We start from the raw sequence: 22545 nt of genomic DNA on the forward strand, positions 1-22545 counted from the left end.
TTTCATGTGTCAGTTGGCCATCTGGATGTCTTCTTTGGAGAAGTGTCTATTCATGTCTTTTGCCCATTTCTTCACTGGATTGTTTTTGGGTGTTGAGTTTGATAAGTTCTCTATAGGTTTTGGATACTAACCCTCTATCTGATATGTCGTTTGCAAATATCTTCTCCCATTCTGTTTGTTGCCTTTTAGTTTTGCTGATCGTTTCCTTCACTGTGCAGAAACTTTTTATTTTGATGAGGCCCCAATAGTTCATTTTTGCTTTTGTTTCCCTTGCGTCTGGAGATGTGTTGAGTAAGAAGTTGCTGCGGCCAAGGTCAAAGAGGTTGCTGCCTGTTTTCTCCTTGAGGATTTTGATGGCTTCTTATCTTACATCTAGGTCTTTCATCCGTTTTAAGTTTATTTTTTGTGCTGTAAGAAAGTGGTCCAGGTTCATTGTTCTGCATGTCGCTGTCCAGTTTTCCCAGCACCACTTGCTGAAGAGACTGTCTTTATTCCATTGGACATTCTTTCCTGCTTTGTCAAAGATTAGTTGGCCATATGTTTGCGGGTCCATTTCTGGGTTCTCTATTCTGTTCCATTGATCTGAGTTTCTGTTTTGTGCCATTACCATACTGTCTTGATTACAGCTTTGTAATACAGCTTAAAGCCTGGGTTGTGATGCCTCCAGTTTTGCTTTTCTTTTTCAAGATTGCTTTGGCTATTCGGGGTCTTTTGTGGTTCCATACAAATTTTAGGATTGTTTATTCTAGCTCTGTGAAGAATGCTGGTGTTATTTTGATAGGGATTGCATTGAATATGTAGATTGCTTTGGGTAGTATCGACATTTTAACAATATTTGTTCTTCCTATCCAGGAGCATGGAATATTTTTCCTTTTTTTTTTTTTTTTTGGTGCATCTCCTTCAATTTTTTTCATAAGCTTTCTATAGTTTTCAGTGTATACATTTTTCACCTCTTTGGTTAGATTTATTCCTAGGTATTTTATGGTTTTTGGTGTAATTATAAATGGGATCTATTCCTTGATTTCTCTTTTTGTTGTTTCATTATTGGTGTATACGAATGCAACTGATTTCTGTGCATTGATTTTATATTGTGTGACTTTGTCGTATTCATGGATCAGTTCTAGCAGTTTTTTGGTGGAATCTTTTGGGTTTTCTATATACAGTATGTCATCTGTGAAGATGGAAGTTTGACCTCCTCCTGGCCGATTTGGATGCCTTTTATTTCTTTGTGTTGTCTGATTGCCAAGGCTAAGTCTTCCAATACTATGTTGAATAACAGTGGAGAGCCACTTAACTCATTCTTATCTCCGTCTTACTTCCTTCTTCCTATCCCACCTACCACCATGTTGGTATCTACATTTTTATTTTACAGTTGCCTTAAATATTTCCCCCCATGGTACTAGGTTTTGTATGCAAGATTGAAATTAACTCTGATCTTACATATGTTTATTTGCACGTATCATGTAACATGTCTTGTATTTACTGCATCTCATGTGATTTTCAGAGATGGTATTAATGTGGTAAATAAAAACTTTTGAGAATTTGTATAGTTGGAAGTATTTTAATTTCTTTTCACATATTTAGGTAATAGCTTAGATGAATATAAAATTATAAAAATCTATATTCAAAGTTCTTCCTTTGGCCCTTTGAAAATATTAATTTGTTGCCTTCTTAAATCCATTGTTGATGCTTGGAGGGAGATGATAATCATTTCTTGTTCCCTTTGGAAATACATTCTTTCTCACTGGAAGCTGTTAGCATATTTGTCTTTGATATTCTTAAATTTCATACCCAAAAATGTGACTAGGTGTGTTTTTGTCCTTATACATCATATCTGGAACACTGTGAATCCCTTTCATTCTGTGCTTTTTAAGTTTTCTTTAATGATGAGCAATTCTCAGCTGTTATTTCTTCAAAGACCCTGTTCTTTTTTTCTTCTCCTTCAGGGACTCTTGTTTTGTACAGGTTGACACTTCTAACCTCTTCATTGCCTTGCTTATTCTCTTTTGTTTTGTTTGCATTTCTTATTTCCATGTTTTGTTTTGTTTATTTGCATTTTCCATTTATCCTTTTCTGATATCTTCTGGGAACTTTCTTTGAACTGATATTTCCAGTCACTGTTTTGTTTTTCAGCAACACATATTCTGTTTAACCTATCTGTTCAAGCACAGGATAGAGGATAGTGTATTGCTCTGTATGAATTTCTTCAGTTTCCTAGTGGACAGAGTGGTGTAATAGTATCAACCCTGTTGAGTTGTTTTGGAAAACTAAGTGATACAATCCATGTAAAGTGCTTAGAACAATGCCAAGTATGTGGTAAATGAGGGCTGTTTTTCTCTTTTTTTAACATTTATATTTTTCATACCCACTATTTCAAATTAGTTATTCTTTGTAACTTCTACTCCTTTTTTTTTTTTAATTTTTTTTAATGTTTATTTATTTTTTGGGACAGAGAGAGACAGAGCATGAACAGGGGAGGGGCAGAGAGAGAGGGAGACACAGAATCGGAAACAGGCTCCAGGCTCTGAGCTATCAGCCCAGAGCCTGACGCGGGGCTCGAACTTACGGACCGCGAGATCGTGACCTGGCTGAAGTCGGACGCTCAACCGACTGCGCCACCCAGGCGCCCCTGTAACTTCTACTCCTTGATTCACATTACTGATAAAAATGTTTTTTTAAAGGATATTTATTATGTCTGTTACTATGCAGCATTCTTATTTCCTGTCCATTAATTCTGGTTTGCCTCTTACAGGTGTCTCTTACAGTTAAGGGGCTCCATTCTCTCCACATGTCTAGTTGTTGTGTTCTGTGAATACATATTTCCCTGGGAGGATATCAGCTTCCCTGTGTGTGAATGTTTAGAGGTTGAGGGAGTAGAGGCTGGACAGGGGAGAGCTAAAGCCTACTCATCTTAGCTGGGGTTTAGGGAAGGCCGGTGAGGAGCGAAGCAGAGTACCTCTGCCTTTACTATTTGCCCTTGGCTGCAACCCTTTTCCCACCTCAACCAGGCAATCCCGCACCTTTGAGAAACCCTTAATTCATTGGTCCTGTGGCTGTCACTAGATTGATGCTGCTGTTTTCCCTTCTCGTGCTGGCCAGGAAAGTCCTCATCTCTAGAGGGCAGTGCGGAGGCAGCAATATAGTTGCGCAAGTAAAAAGCCCTTCCCCAAACTGGCTGTAGGTCCAGGCTCTCTCATGTTCCTTGATGTCTGCCTCTGCACTGGGACCTGCTGCCTTCTATCTCTCCAGGGATTTCTCACAGGTTTTGTGTCCCATTCTCAGATTTGTCACCCTGTCCCTCTATCTTCATAGTATCCGGGTTTAGAGTGGGATTCCAGGTGCATTGTCAGTTCTCCATTTTTTCATGGCTAGAAGTTTATAGTTTTTTTATAACCGTACGTTAGTATTCTCATCTATCAGGTTGGTTTTTAAAACTGAACACAATTTCAGAATTTTCGGAAGCTCCTAATTACATGTGTGTGAGTCCAGTTCAGCTTTGTATCAGAAGATTAACTTAATAAAGACCTTTATTAAAAGAAAATTTATTCATAAGGCAACCCACATTATATAGTAAGGCTCTTCTGTAGTATAAGATATTCATACTGCATCGACAGATTATCTCCCTGTTAATATATTCAGATACCCTTGGCATCTTTCTACTTGTATGAAGAGATTTAGCTACCTAAATTGTTTTTGTTTTTATCTTACTAAATCGTTAGTCCTCTTAGAGCCAATTTGTATTTCACTGAGACATTTTATGATGATTTCAGTATATGCTATACAGTATTTATAGTATATATCTTAACATAATTAGAAATTGTAGAATATATAAAAAAATGTATCATAGAAAGCAATTTGCTTGTATCATTAAAAGATCAGATGAATGAGAATTTCTGAAAGAAAACCTTTAAAATTTCATCTTTTGTACTTATCCTTGTTATAATGTTTCCTATTTCTGTATTTATTAAAGATGCACAGTAATCAAAAAGGCTTACTTCCAGAGCCAAATCCTGTACAAATTATGAAAAGTTTGAACAACCCTGCCCTGTTACAAGTCCTTCTACAACCCCAGCTTTGTGGACGAGCTGTTAAACCAGGTAAGCACCATGGCACTGATTAAATATAGAGGTTTGGCATGAAGTCAGTTTGTGCTGTTTTATATGAAAAACACATTTAAATTAGTCCAAAAATATTTTTCTAGGACTTGTCATGAATTTTAATTAATGGTCTGAGGTGATAATATGTTTTGCCTGTTTTTGGTAGATACAATCTGCTTATATGTTTCCTGATTTCTTTTACCTTTTTAAAACCAGTTTAGCTCATAATTAAATGACAGGAATATAAAGACCAGATAATTAATACACTACATTGTTATGGACTGTATCAACAGACAACATGATACTTTTCTAAGTAATATTTTTAGCAGAATTACTTTGTTCAAAAATGCTAAAGTTATGTTTCCTTTTTGCTCTTTTTTGTTGAAAAATAGTTTTACTTTGTAGAAAATGACAAAAGCATTATGGAAATATTTATAATATTGGTATATATTAAATATCTATTTAGTATTCCTTCTCTGATAAGAGCCTACCTTTTGAAATGTACAACTATATGTACATAAAATGTATACTTTAGCATTATGAAGTGAATTTTTATATTCAACATTAAAGTTTAGAATAAAAATGTTTAAATACATTTTATGTTTGTTTCAACGCTGACTGGTCTAACACCAGCTAGTGGACTGCAATTCAGTTCTAGCACTAACTACCCAGGGTTAGCCCAGACCCCAGAAGTTAAGGGCTTAGTCACCAACAGGTCTGCCTCTCTTTACGCACCAGTTGTCAATTCAGGGGGGCCCCAAGCCACCTGTACTTCTGACCCCTGGCTACAAATTCAGGGATTCCAATGACCACCCCAGGTTTGATGATTTACTAGAACAGTTCATAGGGCTTAGGAAAGCACTATACTTACGATTACCGTTTGATTATAAAGGCTACAACTCAGAAACAACCAAGAGAAAATACTCTTAGAGCTAGGTCTAGGAGGGCCCTGAATGCAGAGCTTTGGTGATCTTTTCCCATGGAGTCAGAGCACATCTCTGTGTTCGCCAGCTAGAGATGTCTACCGAATTAAATTTGGCATTCAGAGTTTTTATTGAAGTTTTGTTATATAAGCAATGACGACCTGTTATTGAACTCAATCTCCAGTTTCACTCTTCTCTCTGGAGATCAGGAGGTCCTACTGATACCACGTGGCCCAAAGCTCCAGCCCCCTAATCACATAGCTGGTGTTTCTGGCAAGAGCAGTCCCCCCATAAAGGCCCACCTTGAGTCACCTCATTAGCATAACAAAGATACTTGTAGCACTCAGAAAATTGTAAGGATCTAGTATTCCTTCTAGGAACCAGGGACAAAGACCAGTTAAATTTTGTATTATACAACAATAGTCATAGTAATAAATATGTCCCATAATCATCAATTATTTGTGTGTAAGAAGCAGCTTTAGAAGTTTTCTGGTTCAGCCTGTTACATAATCAGATATCTCTTCTACAATTTTAATGGTATAGAGATAGTTTTTTACATCTTGATTACTTAAAGCATGAGAAGCTCATTATTTCCCAAGGCAACCTATTCCCTAATTAGACAAATTTATTTACTAGAGTTTTTTTTAAATATTAGATGGTAATCCCTATAATTTTAGCCATTTATTCTAGTTCTTCCTCTGAAGAAACACAGAATAAATCTATTCCTTCTTCCATAAGAAAAGACTTCTAATAATATTTGAAAAGACAGCTACCATGAGACCTTAGTCATTTTTGGTTTTCCCTCTCTTCTATTCTCCAGGTCAGTGGTCTTCTTAAAATTTATTTATTTTTTGAATATGCAGCCATATCAGTAAAATAAATTTTGAGCAGAGCCCCAGTGTATACAGTATATGTATCAATTATATGTGAGTTATATAAATGCACCCTTGTTGACCTGTATATTAAGAAATGATAAAACTTAATATTTTTTATTTAAGGATGAAAGTTAATATGAACAAGAATTCTAGTATTTTTTTTCTACACCTCGTTAACTTCTTTGAAGACTACCATTTTGTATTTGGCTTTCCATAATATGTCCCAAGATACACTCTCAGGCCTCCCCAACTGGTTGTCCTCTTGTAGATAACAGCCTAGGTTTTCTGATTTGTCCAGAAATAGGGTATACACAGACATGAACATATCCTGTAAATGGGTTTTGATCAGCATAGAATGTGGTGGGATTTCCCTCCTGTGATCATTCTGTTGCTGTTCATGCAGTCCAAGATTGTATTAGTGTTTGAGGGAAGTATTTCATGCTCTTGGGTCTTTTAGAAAGTATTGTCCACATCTTTGGACTCTGGGCTCTCTTTAGTAACTCCTGTCCAATATTAGTTTTTGTCTTTTCATCTGAGAATATATATTCTCTACTCTGCTTTTCTACTCAGATTGATGTATGGCCAAGAAATAAGTTATGCTTATTTTAGGGATAGTTTCACAATTTTAAATAGGATGTCTCAATATTACACTGATGGAGAAATTATTTCACCAAGCTTGCTTTCTTCCTTTGTGTGGAGTGGCAAGGGAGGAAGATTAAATCTCCTTAACGTGAACACATGCAAAGCTTCTGGAGGATGTAATGACAGTTTCTTTTTTTTTTTTTTTTAATTTTTTTTTTCAACGTTTTTATTTATTTTTGGGACAGAGAGAGACAGAGCATGAATGGGGGAGGGGCAGAGAGAGAGGGAGACACAGAATCGGAAACAGGCTCCAGGCTCCGAGCCATCAGCCCAGAACCTGACGCGGGGCTCGAACTCCCGGACCGCGAGATCGTGACCTGGCTGAAGTCGGACGCTTAACCGACTGCACCACCCAGGCGCCCCGACAGTTTCTTGGTGGTTAGGAAAGACTAAGTGTCTTGTTAATCAGTAAATGCCACCTGTATTTCCTTTATCTTTTTAAAAAAATTTTTTAATGTTTATTCATTTTTGAGAGAGAGACAGAGCATGAGTCGGGGAGGGGCAGAGAGTGAGGGAGACACAGAATCTGAGGCAGGCTCCAGGCTCTGAGCTGTCAGCACAGAGCCTGACGTGGGGCTCGAACTCACAGACTGCAGGATCATGACCTGAGCCGAAGTCGGGCGCTCAACCGACTGAGCCACCAGGCGCCCCTGTCCTTTACTGTATCTAACTCTATCCCTTACTGTATTTTGAGCTCCTCACAGAGGGCTCTGAGCAACCTAAGAATTATAATTCATTATAATTATGTTTATATTAATAGTTATTAATTATATTATTATAATATACTATTTATATTATATATAATATACTATATTATAATTATATATTTTATATATATTATATTTTATAATATATATTCTATATATTATAAATATATATATTATATATGTTATATATATTTATATATTTATATATATTATAATTATATAATTATAATATAATATAATAAATAGTATATAATATACTATTTATATTATAGTAGTATAGATATTTATATTTATACCCTCGCTCTTCTTCCTTCTCGTTTCATTTCTCAAATAACTCACACTTATTTACCTGTTTTTAGTTTGCCTCTCCCACTAGAATGTAAGTTCCATAACTACAAAGATTTATGTCTTGTTCATCTCCTGCACCTAAAGCAACTGTTAATTATAATGAAAGGAACTTAAATAGTTATTTACAGATCAATCTTCTTCCTCTGTATCTCTGTTCCACAGCTTATACATACCTTGTTACTCACATATGGTCTGTTCTACAAATTCTCAACTACTCTGCCTTTTCTGTCTAATCTGTACACTTCTATCAGCTTGATTTTCCTCTCAGACCCAGTTTGGTTATGTTACTCTGACCATACTGATCTTTTCTCTTCAATCCAGACCTTTTAACCAACTTCAAAATACAATGTAAATATTCTAGACTTCTTTCTTTATATGTATGTGTGTGTGTCCCTTTTAAATTTTAACTAGTATGCAATTACTTATAGTCTAAGTTATATTTTTAACAGCTTTATTGAGTTATATTTGCATATTAATCTACACATTTAGACTGTAAAAATTTATAAGTTGACATATGTATAAAACCGTTGTGTACATAATTTTTATATATAAGTATATACCCATATGTATATTGCCATAATCAAAATAATGAACATATTTATAACTCTCAGAAGTTTCATTTTGTCTTCTTATAATCTCCCTCTCCTCCATCCCTAGGAAACTACTGATTTGACTTCTGTCACTATAGTTTGTCTTCTCTAGAAATTTATATAAAGGGAATCACCCTGAAATTTATATAAATGGAATAAAATAAAATTACTATTTTGAGACTCATTCATGTTTCATGTATCAGTAGTTTTTTGTTTTTTTTTTTTTAATGGAGCCGTATTGCATTCCACGGTTTGCATATCTATTGAATTGTTGATGAACATTTAGGTTATCTCTAGTTTGGGATCGTTACAAATAAAATTTCTGCCAACATTTGTGTGTTAGTCTTTCTGCAGACTTCTGCTTTTTTTTCTCCCTGCTAAATATCTAGTTGTGGAATGGCCAGGGCATGTGCTAGGTGTAGGTTTGAGTTATAAGAAACTCTCCCATCTGTTTTCCATTGTGGTTAAACCACTTTGCATTCTCAGTCATCAATATCTAGGGCTCCAGTTTGCTTCATATTCTCACCAACACTTGTTATGTTCCTCCTTTAATTTTAGCCTTTCTATTGGGTATCTCACAGTGATTTTGACTATCCTTTCAATGATTTTGAACATCTTTTAAAATGCTAATTAGTCCTCTTTATATCTTTTTTGTTATATCATTTTAAATATTTTATGCCTTTTTCTTATTATTATCTTTTTTTATTAAGTTATCTTTTTCTTATTAAGTAGTAAGTGTTCTTTATTAGAGGTACAAGTCCACTGTTGTATGTATGGGTTTGTACATATTTTCTTTCACTCTGCAAGTTTTCCTTTATTTTCTTAACAGTGTCCTTTGAAGAGCAATAATTTATTATTTTGGCAAAGTCCAATTTGTTTTTTGTTAAAATTTGTACATCTTTTGTCATATTTAAGAAACCTAAAAAAAAATCTTTGCCAAATTTTAGGTCATTAAGATGCTCTCATATATTTTCTTTGAGAAGTTTTATAATTTTTTATATTTAGATTTCTGGTTTATGTTAATTTTTGTTTATGGTGTGAAGCTAAGTAAAGGTGCAGGTTAATTTTTTACCATTGTTCCACCATCTTTTGTTAAAAAAGATTATCCTTTTCCATTGAATTGCTTGACGCCTTTTTTCAAAGATCAGTTCACTCTGTATGTATGTATGGCTCTATCTCTGGATTCTCCATTCCATTCCATTGATCTAAACATTTGTCTTTTTCCCAGTACTGCATTGTCTTGATAAATGTAGCTTTATAACAAGCCCTGAAATCAGTGAGTGTAAATCCTTCGTTTTGTTTGGCCTATTCTCTGTCCTTTGTGTTAATATATAAATTTTGGAACTAGACTGTCAATCTCCATGAAAAAATGTCAGTAATTTAATTGGGATTGTGTTAAATCTATACTAATTTGGATAGAATTGACAACAGTGTTGAGGTTGAGCCATACATATGGTATATTTCTCAATTAAGGTCTTATTAATTTTTCTCAGAAATAATTTGTAAATTTCAAGGTACAAATATTACACATATTTTGTCAGTTATTCATAGTATTTTACATTTCTTGATACTATTTTAAATAGAATTGCCTTTAAATTTAAATTTCAAATTTCTTATTTCTAGCATATGAAAGTACACTTGATTTTGTATATATTGTATCTTGCAACCTAGCTTATTATTTCCTGTAGGTTTTGTTCTTAGGATTTTCTATATACACAATCATGTAATCTACTAATAAACACATTTTCACTTCTTCCTTTCCAATATGTGTGACTTTTACTTCTTTTTCTTGCTTTATTGCAATATACAGAAATTCAGCATAATTTGTGCATTGAACTGGTAAGAATGCACATCTTTGCCTTGTTTCTGATCTTGAGGAGAGAACATTCATTCTTTTACTGTCATATTAGCTATAGCTTTTTCACAGATTTGCTTTTTCAGGCTGAGAAATTTGCCTTCTATTTCTATATTGCAGAGAAATTTTGTCGTGATAATTGCTAGAATTTATCCAGTGCTTTTATGCATTAATTGAGATCATCATATGTGTTTTTTGTTTTTGTTTGGTCTGCTAGCATGATGAATTACATTAATTTTTGAATGTTAAACCAACCTTTTATTACAAGGGTAAACCTCATTTGGTCATGATGTATTATAGTCCTTTGTACATATTGTTGATTGAGAGTGTTGTTCAAGACTTCTTGAGGGGAGGATGGGGCACAATGGAAGAAGTTAAGAATAAAGGCAGTTATATGTGAGACTGTAGACATTTCCAGGGTGTTTTGATTCTAGTGGTGGTTGTTTTAAACTGGGAAATACTGTATTCATTAAAAGCTGTGAAAATACAGTGACTAACTGAAAAAAAGAGAGGAGTTGGTGTTGAAATCTCTAACCATAATTGTGGATTTGTCTACTTTTTTAGTTCTAGAAATATTTGCCTTCTGTATTTTGAAGCTTTGTTATTTGAGGCACATTTAAGATTGTTGTATCCTCCTGATGACCCCTTTATTGTTATGAAATGACCGTTTTATCCCTCTTTCCTAATAAACAATCTGTCTTTATAAACAACTTAGCTAATGACCTAATCTTCCTACCACCTGTTGTGAAACAGGATCCTTCTAAAGAAAACAATTTGCTCTTATTTTATTTTTGAGAGAGAGAGGGAGCAAGAGAGAGAGAGAGAGAGAGAGAGAGAGCGAGCAAGTGTGAGCGCACATGAGTTGGGGAGGGACAGAAAGAGGCACAGAATCTGAAGCAGGCTTCAGGCTCTGAGCTGTCAGCAGGGCTAGAACTCATGGATGATGAGATCATGACCTGAGCCGAAGTTGGAAGCTCAACCAACTGAGCTACCCAGGTGCCCCCAAAGAAAACACTTTTGAACAGTTTTCCAAAGATGGACTAGTTTAGCAACTAATAAAAACTTGTGCTTTTTAAAACATGGGATAAACTTGTAGACATGTTATATGTGAATTTCAAATATTTTTGATCGTTAGATTAAATGCTTTTTTTTTAAGGCACTTATTTTTTTCCCTTTCTTTTTTTTATAAATAAGACAACACAATTCTTTATTTTTTTAAAGTATGCTCTCCATTCAATGTCAGGCTTAAACTCATGACCCACAGATCAAGAGCCACATGAGTCACACGTTCTACCAACCAAGCCAGCCAGGCTCCCTAAGATGAAATGCTTTTTGAATCACTTTCTATGCCTGACCATTCCTAGTTGCTTTGTAATAATTAGATGAAATTACTTCACATATTTTCTATCTCATGTTTCTGTCTATTATTTATTTTGAAAACATCTCTTTTAATATATACTCTGGTATTTGTCGTCAGGCAAACTTGGTAAAAAGTGTGGCTATTTATTCCTTTTATCAACTATGTATTGTTTCTTTTGTTTTTATTATATAAATATTTTTATGTACATATATTGTCTTCTTAAATGGGTTGTAAGCTCTTCAAAGGAAAAGACTGTATGTTCTTGGCTTTCCCACCCACCCTACTCCCTGCCAACATACCCCAAAAATCTAACACAAATATGGAGCAAATGACAGGGGTTCAATTAGTATTATACTTACTCTAATACGTGGAGTTAGTTTTGTTGCTCTAAGAACTAGAGAAGAGAAAGCCTAGGGTTGGTGTTTTATTATCTTGACAAGAAGGTGTTGGGATTTGAAATCAAATTCTGATTTTGAATCACGGGGAAGGGAGCTTGTTACTTCTTGTGTGACAAGGTCAGTATATAATTGACCTTTCAATAAACTTGTTAAAAGTTTTAAAAACTATTTATTTACCCTTTTTGGAGTTTATTTGTTTTTGAATCCCATGTATGTCATGAAGTTAAATATTTTATTTTCTTAAAAGCAGTTCTTGGAACACCTCACAGCTTGCCACATCTGATGAATCCATCCATCTCCCCTGCATTTTTACATCTGAATAAAGCACATCAGGTATATAAATGGCATTGAGTACTGAAGTATCAAACATTTGGAGTGACTCATTTGTTTGCTCTTAACATTTAAAATTCTTGAGAAGTTAAATGAGTATTTCATCTCTAAAAAAAAATTCTTAGTAATAACTATGGCTACATGAAAACACAGGACATCAGATCAAATTAAGCTGATCAAAGCAGTATAGTTCTGTTTATAGGGCATTAAGGGAAGAGAGGTGTATTTTGTGGCATATTTTTCTAGAAATAAGTAGTAAAAACAAGTCTTATGTGGTCTTAACTCAAAGTATTCACAGAAAGAAAAAAATGAATGTGAACTCTTAATTTTTAAATTTTATTCTATATGAAAATAATTCATACAAGAATACAAATGTGTTTCTTACCTTCAGATAAGTATTTTAAAACGTATTTGTATGTAAACATAATATTGGAGATAAATACTACTCATTAATTTCTGGTACTGCTGTGTCTATATAAAAGCCTAATTACAAATCCAACCTAATGTATGATAGATGATTAATGTAGCTTAATGAAGGAGTAGTCCTAAACTGAGCTTTTGAAGAAAAGGTTTATCTTTTATTTATTTTTCATTTTTGGAATCTAACGTAGGACCTTGTACATTAGAGGGTCTTTATTCATTCATTTAGTCAACATATTGAGAATCTAACATGTACTGGACACTGTGCTGGTCATTGAGGCTATAGCATTGAACAAAAACATTCATAGTCCTTTGTTCTTGAAGAATTTCAACAAATATAGAAAACAAACGTTAATTCTAATAAGTTGTGAAGAGTGACATGAGAGGGGAGTTCAGAGTACTGACGATATTCTCTTTATTTTAGAATTAAGACAAGAATGCTTAATTTTGCCCAGAAGGTCTATCCAAGCTGGCCTCTGCTGCCTCTCCTGTTCATTGGGTATCACTGTCCCAGCAATAATGGCCTGCTTTTGGTCCTCGAAGGACTTTGCTCTCTTCTTCGTTCTTTGCTCCTGCTGCTGCTTCTACCTGGAATGCTCCCCACCTCAATACCACCTAAGTCCCCCAGACTTCACCTAGTTCTTTCTCCACAGCCTTCAGATCTCTGTGCAAGAGTTAGTTCCTCAGGGAAAATTTCCTTGAATTCACCAACCTAAATCAAATCCCCAACTATTCTCATAGCTCCTGTATTTTTCTTTCACATACTCATCACCATTTGTAATTATATGTTTTTAGTATTAATGTCTCCCTCCCTCAGGAACCTCTAAGATCTGTGAGGGCAGATTGTATTTTGTATTTCTCATTGTGTAGCACGGTACCTGGCACACAGTAAGTGCTCAGTAAATATGTGTTGGATGATTAAATGAATAAATAAATGATTGAATGACAGTGACATAAAGCCAAAAGGGGGTGGGGGGAAGGAAGAAGGATGAAAGAAAAAAAGAAGATCTGGAGTTAGTTCTATGACCACATAATCACATCTTGTATATTATTAAAAGAATTAATTAGCATTGCCTGAAGTAGGAAAGTAGGATATTAAGAAGCTATTGGCTTTTGCTCAGATCAACTGGAGAATTGAACTTTAAAATGAATTGGGTTCTGTGAAAAGTAGCTTTTCAAAATTAAACTAACTCGATGCTTTATCATTTTCACAGAGCACAGTTATGGGTAATACTTCTAATTTATTCCTTCAGAATCTTTCTCACGTACCATTGGCACAGCAACAATTAATGAAGTTTGAGAATATTCCTAATAATGTAAGTATGGCATTGTTTTTTTCTTTGGAATTGAGTTCATTCCTTTTCTGTATTCAGGCTGTCAGATTGTTTATGAACATTCACATGTGTAGCCTTTTCATTTGGTGATATCCTGCTGCCATGAGCAGAAGTCTTATTTTCTTTTCTTCTTTTGCAGAAACCGGGCTTACTTGGAGATCCCCCAGCCATGATACTTCAAACCACAGTAGGGATGGGGTCAGCGCTTCCTTTGAAAACAGAGTTGGGTCATCATGGAGAAGCACATAAAAGTAAATGACATGCATTTACTGAGAAGTCTGGAAGCAGTCAGATTTGAGATTTAAAGATGGTTTACCTATATTTCTGCTTTTATTTACAGAAAGGTTAAATTTGAGTTTTATTCAGTCATTTAAAATTTTAAGAGCCCTCTTGGCTTTTCTATTTTTCATATAAGAAAACTATTGATAAGTTATTGATGGACTTGCTTCCATGCCAAGATCACATTTTCCCTGTTGGATATGCTTTAATATTTGATGAATGTTCACAGCAGCATGAGGCAAAGACATAGATCCCTTTGAGAGTGACGTGCTTCCCACTGGGCTGACAACATATTACATAGATATCCATTTAATTTTTGCCTGAATAAGAAACCCTTAGCTTTTAAAGAAATATGTGGTATTTTGGTAAACTTTGATAATTTATTTGTATTATTTTTTAAATGTGATCTCCAAACTAGTAGTCGAAGAAAAATAACAACATGTGTACTCTGTGTTTCTGAAAAGATGACAAATTTAAACATTTTTTAAATGTTTATTTAGTTTTGAGACAGAGGGAGACAGAGCGAGTGGGGGAGGGGCAGACAGAGGGGAGACACAGAATCTGAAACAGGCTCCAGGCTCTGAGCTGTTAGCACAGAGCCCGATGTGGGGCTCGAATCCACAATTGTGAGATCATGACCTGAGCCGAAGTTGGACACTTAACCAACCGAGCCACCCAGGTGCCCCTGAAAAGATGACAAATTTAAACAAAACAATTATTTTTTAGAAAAACAAAAGCATCTGGTATACCAAGATTTCTTATTGGAATGCGATTTGAAAGGAACTTTCAGTTTGAAGTGTAATTGAAATTTGTCCTAAGTAATTATGCTGGGAAAAGAGAAGGGCCACAAGTAATTTAAAAAAAAAAAGTCAATTAAATATAGGGTAGTATATTTTGCCTTTGCAGGAAGCCAGCAAGTCAAATGATCAAATAAATCCATCAATTCTGATTGTTTAAATTGACTGGGTGAAAGTTAAACTAGTATACAGACAGGTGTAGAAATTTTTATGGTATGATGGAGCCTTTTCCAAAAATTAAATTTTATATCACTAAAAGCTCATGCAGATGTTTAAAAAATTTTTTTAATGTTTATTTTTAAAAGAGAGCAACAGAGAACGAACAGGGGAGGGGCAGAGAGAGAGAGAGGGAGACACAGAATCCAAAGCAGGCTCTAGGCTCTGACCTTTCAGCACAGAGCTCCATGTGGGGCTCAAACCCACTATCCGTGAGATCACGACCTGAGCCGAAGTTGAATGCTTAACCGAGAGCCACCCACCCTTCATGCAGATGTTTATTATTTGTGTTGGGTTAAATAATAAGCTATTTGCTTTTGCATAAACTGCTTTAAGAACATTTAAAATTCAAAATGTCCAAATAAATACATTGCTAGAAGAAGTATCCACCTCTATTTAGTACTAGAAATAATTTAAGAAATTTGTTCAGTGAAATTGTAAAATATAAATTTGACTTAACATACTTATCAAAATTAGCTCTTTTCTTCTAATTGTGAGCCATAGATTTTTAAAAAGTGGAATGGTTCAAAATTTTCCTATTAAAATTTTCATCTCTTCCAGAATTTCTTGGTATTTCCTGTAAATAAAAATGTGAAGCTTTCATGTGTTAAATTGGTGCCTGTCTATTCACAAATATTACTGTTTTTTAAACCAGGGTTATGCTGATGTTTAAAAACCAGCTCTCTAGGTCTAAAAAAAAGTCTTGATTTTCATAGCATTTGTAGAGGTCTACGTGTAAGCACTACAAGTCATGGCCAATTGCACACTACCCACATGAAGACACTGAATTCAGGAGCTGGGAAAAGATACCCATAGTCAGCTGTTATGAACTGGTACAAGTTGGCTGACCAAAACTATTGTTGGATTTGATTTAACTTTATTTTTAGGTGTCAGAGAATTTTTTCAGCTGAAGACTTAATTATTTATGGAAGCAGGCAAATTACAGTGATTGGGCATTAAAACAAAGGCACCTGATGTAACTTAAGTGCCAAAAAGTATACACATTTTGCTCTCATATTTTACAATAGACAGCTAAAACTTGGAGTTAAAAAATATCCTTGAGATTGACCTGGAAGTTGTTGAAAATAAGGAAAGCATGATTACTGTTATAGGGTTTGTTTTTATTACCCCCATATGGAAACCTGCTACTTTACAAGCACTAACTTCACGTTTTAAATATAACTCTTCTCTAACGGGCACAAAATAGTTTTTTCCACATTTTGCCCATAACTTAACAAAAATCCAAAGGACTGTTGTGAAGAACTCTTGTCTAATCAAACCTTTTTGCATTTGTGGTTTACTACAGCATCTAATCTGATCCCAACTCAAACAACTGTAACAGCTGGAATGGGCATGTTACCATTCTTTCCAAATCAGCACATTGCTGGACAAGCTGGGCCAGGGCACGGGAATACTCAGGAGAAACAGCCAGCCTCGGTGGGGAAGGCAGAAGGAAATTTCTCAGGGTCACAAGCTTATCTTCAGAGCTTTCCAAACCTTACTGCAGGAGGCTTGCTGACAGGACACCATAAGCAACAGCAGAGTCAGCCAAGAGGCTCGGAGATAAGTTCAGGGGTAAGAAAATTATGTTTATGCATACATACACACACACAAACACACAAGTACACACATATACATGTGTATACTACATGTATGTAGATAATATGTAGGAATATATATGTCTATTCTTTTAAAATTTTTTAAATTCTAATTCTACAGGATTCTAATTTGGGGCTTATTTTACAGGTAATGTAATTTATGAAGTATCATAAAGTATCTTCAGTATTTTTAAATTCCAAAGAAAGTTAATAATATACTTAAAGTATAGAAATGTGAATTACAAACTAGATGATTGATATATCAATGACATGATGACTTTTTCATAGTGTGCATTTACTTCTCAAAATAGAAGAAAATATTGCACTCATAAAACTGTTATTATAAGCAAACAGCCCATCTTTTGATAAGTTATGCCAGCTGATGTTTGTGACTATGCTTAATTACTTACCAGTTTGTAAATAAAATAATTTCAATTTCAAGAAAATGAGTTTTTTAAGTCTGTAAAATAACTTAAATATGGATTCTTTATTCTTATAGATACTTTTCTAAAATTCAGTATTTCAATTAGAATTCAGAATTCTAATATTCACAAATGCTTGATATTTTAGAAATGAAATATAAACCAAGTTCAAAATTTGTAGTTTGGAAAAGCTTAAGAGTATCATTAATACTTATCTAATGATATGGTGTTATTTATGAGGCTAATGAAATAATAACGCTTTTTAAAAAAAAATTTTTTTTAACGTTTATTTATTTTTGAGACAGAGAGAGACAGAGCATGAACGGGGGAGGGTCAGAGAGAGAGAGAGAGACACAGAATCTGAAACAGGCTCCAGACTCTGAGCTGTCAGCACAGAGCCTGATGCAGGGCTCGAACTCACGAACTGCGAGATCATGACCCGAGCCGAAGTCGGACGCTTAACCGACTGAGCCACCCAGGCGCCCCAACGCTTTTCAAAATGTTAATTTTTTCTACTTTAAATTTATACTCTGTAACTAGGTATTAGTTTAATATGTAAAGGCAAAACCAATTTTATTTTATCTGAAAAATGTCGAAGTCAGTTATTAAACTCTGGTCTGCTCAAAAGAATCTAATCTGTTTTAATTCTGGAAGGTTTGCCCAATTATTTTATTTATTCTTAGACCAGCGACATTTGTAAATGTTAAACTTGGTAGGTAGAATAAAGTACATTTAATTTATATTCATACCCTGAAATACCCTTTGGTTTGTAAGTAGCATAAAACTCAGGTTATAAGCAGCATGTAAGGGAAAAAAATTCATGTAGTTGGCTGTATTGAAATGTCAAAATAATTAGATTAATCTGGAGGTGGTTTTATTGTCAACTAGTCATAGCAGCAGATATGGATGGGATGCCCTACAATTGTTCATTGAGAAAGCTAAGGCAGATCTTGTAGAATGAATTTTAAAAATTTATCTGCAGTATTAATTTTGGGGGTTTTTGAGGGAAATTAAACAATTGGAACTCATATATGAATATGCTATATCTTTTTGCACAGAAAGCGCCAGCTCTTTAGAAAAGCTTGATTTGAGGTGATTCACATAATGGGCAGAGTCTATCAGGAGGAAAACAGCCAAAGTGGTGCAGGGCCAGGAAAACAGGTTCTGTGAAAAAAATTGAGGGAAATGGAGACATGTAACCCTGAAAGAGAAGACAAGCTGGATATCTATTAAAAAAATATATTCTCAGACTAGTCACAGGGTATTTTGTGTTTCACCAGTAGGCAGAACTAGTCTAGTAACTATGAGCTACAGTAAAGCATTAGGCTTTATACAACAAAATACTGTATTAGGCTTAATACAACAAAGAGCAGTTGAAGCTTTCACACAAACAAAAAGCTTGATTCTTTCACTAAGATGTGACTGTCCTGTCACTGAAAACAATTAAGTAGACATGAAATGAGCATTGGTACAGATTGCTGTAAAGTGATTCCTCTTTTGACAGTAGGGGTTTGGGCCAGGTAATTTCAAAGTGTGTTTTCCAAGAATGAAGCAAGAAATTTGATTTTGTTAAACATAATTGGTTTCATTCAACTTTAGATTTTTAGACTTACGTTTTTAAGAAATTTTTTTGTTAAGGTATAATTGACATACAGCATTATATTAGTTTCTGGTATACAATATGAGGATTTGATACATATCACACATATTACAAAATGACCACCCCAGTAAGTCTAGTTAATATTCATTACCATACATACATATATTATAATTTTTTTGTGTATAATGGTAACTTTTAAGATTTGTTCTCTTAGCAACTTTCAAATATGCAACGTGGTTTTATTAACTATAGTCACATCCTGTACATCACATCCCCATCACTTATTTATTTCATAACTGGAAGTTTGTACCTTTTGGCTTTTTTCACCTGTTTTGCTCACCTCTGTCTCTGATAAGCACCCATCTGGTTTCTGTATCTATAAGCTTGTTTTTTCTTTTCTTTTTTTTTTTTTATTCTGCATGTAAGTAAGATCATACAGTATTCGTTTTTCTCTGACTTTTTTCATTTAGCATAATGCCCTCAAGGTCCATCCTCATTATCACAAATCGCAAGATTTCTTTCCTATTTAAGACTGAATATATACACACTTTTTTTTTATTCACCCATCAAAGAGCAGTTCTGTTGTTTTCATATCTTGTCTGTTGGGGATAGTGCTTCAGTGAACATGGGAGTGCAGATGACACTTGAGACAGGGATTTCATGTCCTGTGAATATATACCCAGAAATGGGACTGCTGGATCATACGGTAATTGTTTATTTTTTTTAGGAACTTCTATACTGTTTCTCATTATGGTCATATTGCTTTTCTCCCATTCAGTAGATTGTGTTTTCATTTGCTGTACAGAAACTTTTTAGTTTGATGTAGTTCCACTTGTTTATTTTTACTTTTGTTGCCTTTGCTTTTGGTGTCATATCCAAAAAGTCCCTGCCAAGACTAATGTCAAGGAGTTTTTTTCCTATATTTTCTCCTAGGGGTTTTATGCCTTCTGATCCTATATTTAAGTCTTTAATCCAGTTTGAGTGAATTTTTGTGTGTGGTGTAAGATCAGGGTCCATTCTCATTCTTTAGCATGTGGATGTCCAATTTCCCCAGCACCATTTATTAAAGAGATGTCCTTTTTTCCATTGTGAATTCTTGGCTCCCTTGTCAAAGATTGACCACATATGTGTGGGTTTATTTCTGAGTTGTCTATCTTGATAATGATGTACAATCTTTTTAATGTATTGCTGAATTTGGGTTGCTAGTATTTTGTTGAGTTTTGCATCTGTGTTTATCAGGGATATTGGTCTGTAATTTTATTTTCTTGCAGTGTTCTTGCTTTGGTATGAAGGTAATGCTGGCCTCATTAAATAAATTAGGAAAGTATTCTCTCGAACATTTTGGAAGAGTTTCAGAAGAAATGGCATTAATTTTTTGTTAAATGTCTGGTACAGTTTACCAGTGAAGCCATCTAGTCCTGTTATTTTCATTGTTGGGAGGTTTTTGACTACTCCTTACTTCATTATTGGTCTGATAAGATTTTCTATTTTTGTAATGATTTGGTCTTGATAGGGTATAGGTTTCCAGGAATTTATCCATTTCTTTGTAGATTATCCAATTTGTTGGCAAATATTTCTTGGTAATAGTTTCTTACAATCCCTTGTATTTCTGTGGTATCAGTTTTAATGTCTCCTCTTTCATTTGTAACTATTGGAGTCCTCTCTTGTTCTCTTGGTTAGTCTAGTCAGGGTCTATCCGTTGTGTTTATCTCTTCAAGATGCCAACACTTAGTTTCATGGATCTTTCTAGTCTGGATTTCATTTATTTATGCTTTAATCATTACTGTGTTCTTCTTTATGCTAATTTTGGGCTTAGTTTGTTTCTTTTTCTGGTTCCTTGATGTATAATGTTAGGTTGTTTGAGATCTTTTTTCTTCATGTATGCATTACTATAAACTTCTTTCTTGGAACTGCTTTTGCTGCATCCATAAGTTTTGGTATGTTATATTTCCATTTTCATTGGTGTCAAGATCCTTTTTGACTTCTCTTTTGATTTCTTCTTTGACCTATTGGTTGTTCAGGAATGTGTTGTTTAATTTATTCGTATGTAAATTTTCCAGTTTCTCTCCTGTTTTTGATTTCTGGTTTCATACCACTGTGGTCAGAACAGTACTCAATATGATTTCAGTATTCTTAAGTTTGTTCAGACTTATTTTGTGACCCAACATGTGATCCTTCCATCCTTCCTTCCTTTCTCTCCCCCACTCCCTCCTTTTCTTTCTTTCCTTCTCTTTTCTTCTTCCTTCCCTCCTTCCTTCCTTTTCTCTTTCTTTCTTTCTTTCTTTCTTTCTTTCTTTCTTTCTTTCTTTCTGTGTTTTTTTTTTTTTTTGCTTCTGCTTTTGGTGTCAGACCCAAAAATTCATGGGCAAATTGAATATCATGAAGCCTTCCACCTAAGCTTTTAAGAATTCTATAATTTTAGTTCTTAATTTTGGTCTTTGATTTTTGAGTTTATTTTTGTATGTGGTGTAGGGTAAGGATCCACTTTATTCTTTTACATGTGATACCCAGATTTCCCAGCACTTTTGTTGAAAAAACTGTCCTGTCCCCATTGACTATTGTCAAAAATCATTTAACTATATATGCAGGGACTTATTTCTGGGCTTTCTATTCTATTCCATTTGTCTGTGTGTCTTTATGCCAATACTATAGTGTTATGATTACTGTTGCTTTGTAGTAAGTTTGAAATCACAAAGTATGAGCCCTCTATTCTTGTTCTTATTTTTCACCTTTTCAACATTGTTTTTACTATTTTGGGGGTCCCTTGAAATTCCATATGAATTTTAGGATAGATTTTTCTTCTTCTGCAAAGAAAAGTTAGAATTTTGATAGGGATTGTATTGAATCTGGAGGTCACTCTGGTTAATATTGACATTTTAACATTATGTCGTCTAACCCATGAAGAAAGGATATCTTTCCATTTATTTATGTCTTTTATTTCAGCAATGTTTTTTGATATTTTAATATTTAACTCAGCATATTCAAAATACTATTACCAAATGTAATATATACTGAACTACTAAGATACTTTGCATTCTTTCTTTGGTACTAATTCTTTGCGATTTAGTATATATCTTACATTTCATAAACAGCTCAGTTTAAACTGTTCACATTTTGTATGCTGAGTATTCACGTGTAGATAGTGGCTACCATGTCAGACAGTGCAGTCTTAGATGTTTTCATGCCTTAATCTCTCACTTTATTGAGATTTCTGCTCAAGTATCACTTTTAGCCATGTTGTGTAGTTTTTAGTAGACAGGTATTTTTCCTTCTTGGTTTGGTTAATCTTATATTTTATGCTTTTTGATTATGTTGTAAGTGGAATTGTTTTCTTAACTTTCTTTTTGGATTGTTCATTATCAGTGTGTAGAAATGTAACTGATTTCTGCATGTTGATTTTATATCCTGCAACTTTGCTAAATTCATTTACTCCAACAGTTTGTGTCTGTGTGTGTGTGCTACTTAGGGTTTTCATGTCATCTGCAAGCAGAGACCATTTTACTTCTTCCACTCTAGTTTGGATGCCTTTTATTTCTTTTTCCTGCCTAATTGCTCTGGCTAGAACTTCTAGTATTATGTTGAACAGAAGTGGTGAAAGCAGACAACTTTGTCTTGTTCTTGATGTTAGAGGGAAATATTTCAGTGTTTCACCATTGAGTGTAATGTTTCATATATAACTTTTGTTGTATTAAGGTAGTTTCCCTCTATTCCTAATATGTTTAGCCTGTTGAATTTTAATCATGAAAGTGTGCTG

The 22545-nt window shown here is 34.3% G+C and overlaps 1 protein-coding gene across 5 annotated transcripts in view; it reads left to right on the forward strand.

The window, feature by feature from the left end:
• Nucleotides 1–22545, forward strand: part of RAVER2 (ribonucleoprotein, PTB binding 2) — a 93724-nt gene that overhangs the window by 37713 nt on the left and 33466 nt on the right. For 4 of the 5 annotated variants that reach the window (XM_040470503.1, XM_040470499.1, XM_040470502.1 and 1 more), the window contains exons 5-9: nucleotides 3971–4097; nucleotides 12043–12128; nucleotides 13760–13861; nucleotides 14019–14130; nucleotides 16478–16746. In XM_040470503.1, the coding sequence (XP_040326437.1) occupies nucleotides 3971–4097; nucleotides 12043–12128; nucleotides 13760–13861; nucleotides 14019–14130; nucleotides 16478–16746 (696 nt within the window). The remainder of the gene's footprint in view (nucleotides 1–3970; nucleotides 4098–12042; nucleotides 12129–13759; nucleotides 13862–14018; nucleotides 14131–16477; nucleotides 16747–22545) is intronic. The other variant, XM_040470501.1, reaches the window with a different exon arrangement.

Source organism: Herpailurus yagouaroundi, unplaced genomic scaffold (assembly GCF_014898765.1).
Source record: "Herpailurus yagouaroundi ecotype Mexico unplaced genomic scaffold, PumYag 77, whole genome shotgun sequence".
Lineage (NCBI taxonomy): Eukaryota > Metazoa > Chordata > Mammalia > Carnivora > Felidae > Herpailurus > Herpailurus yagouaroundi.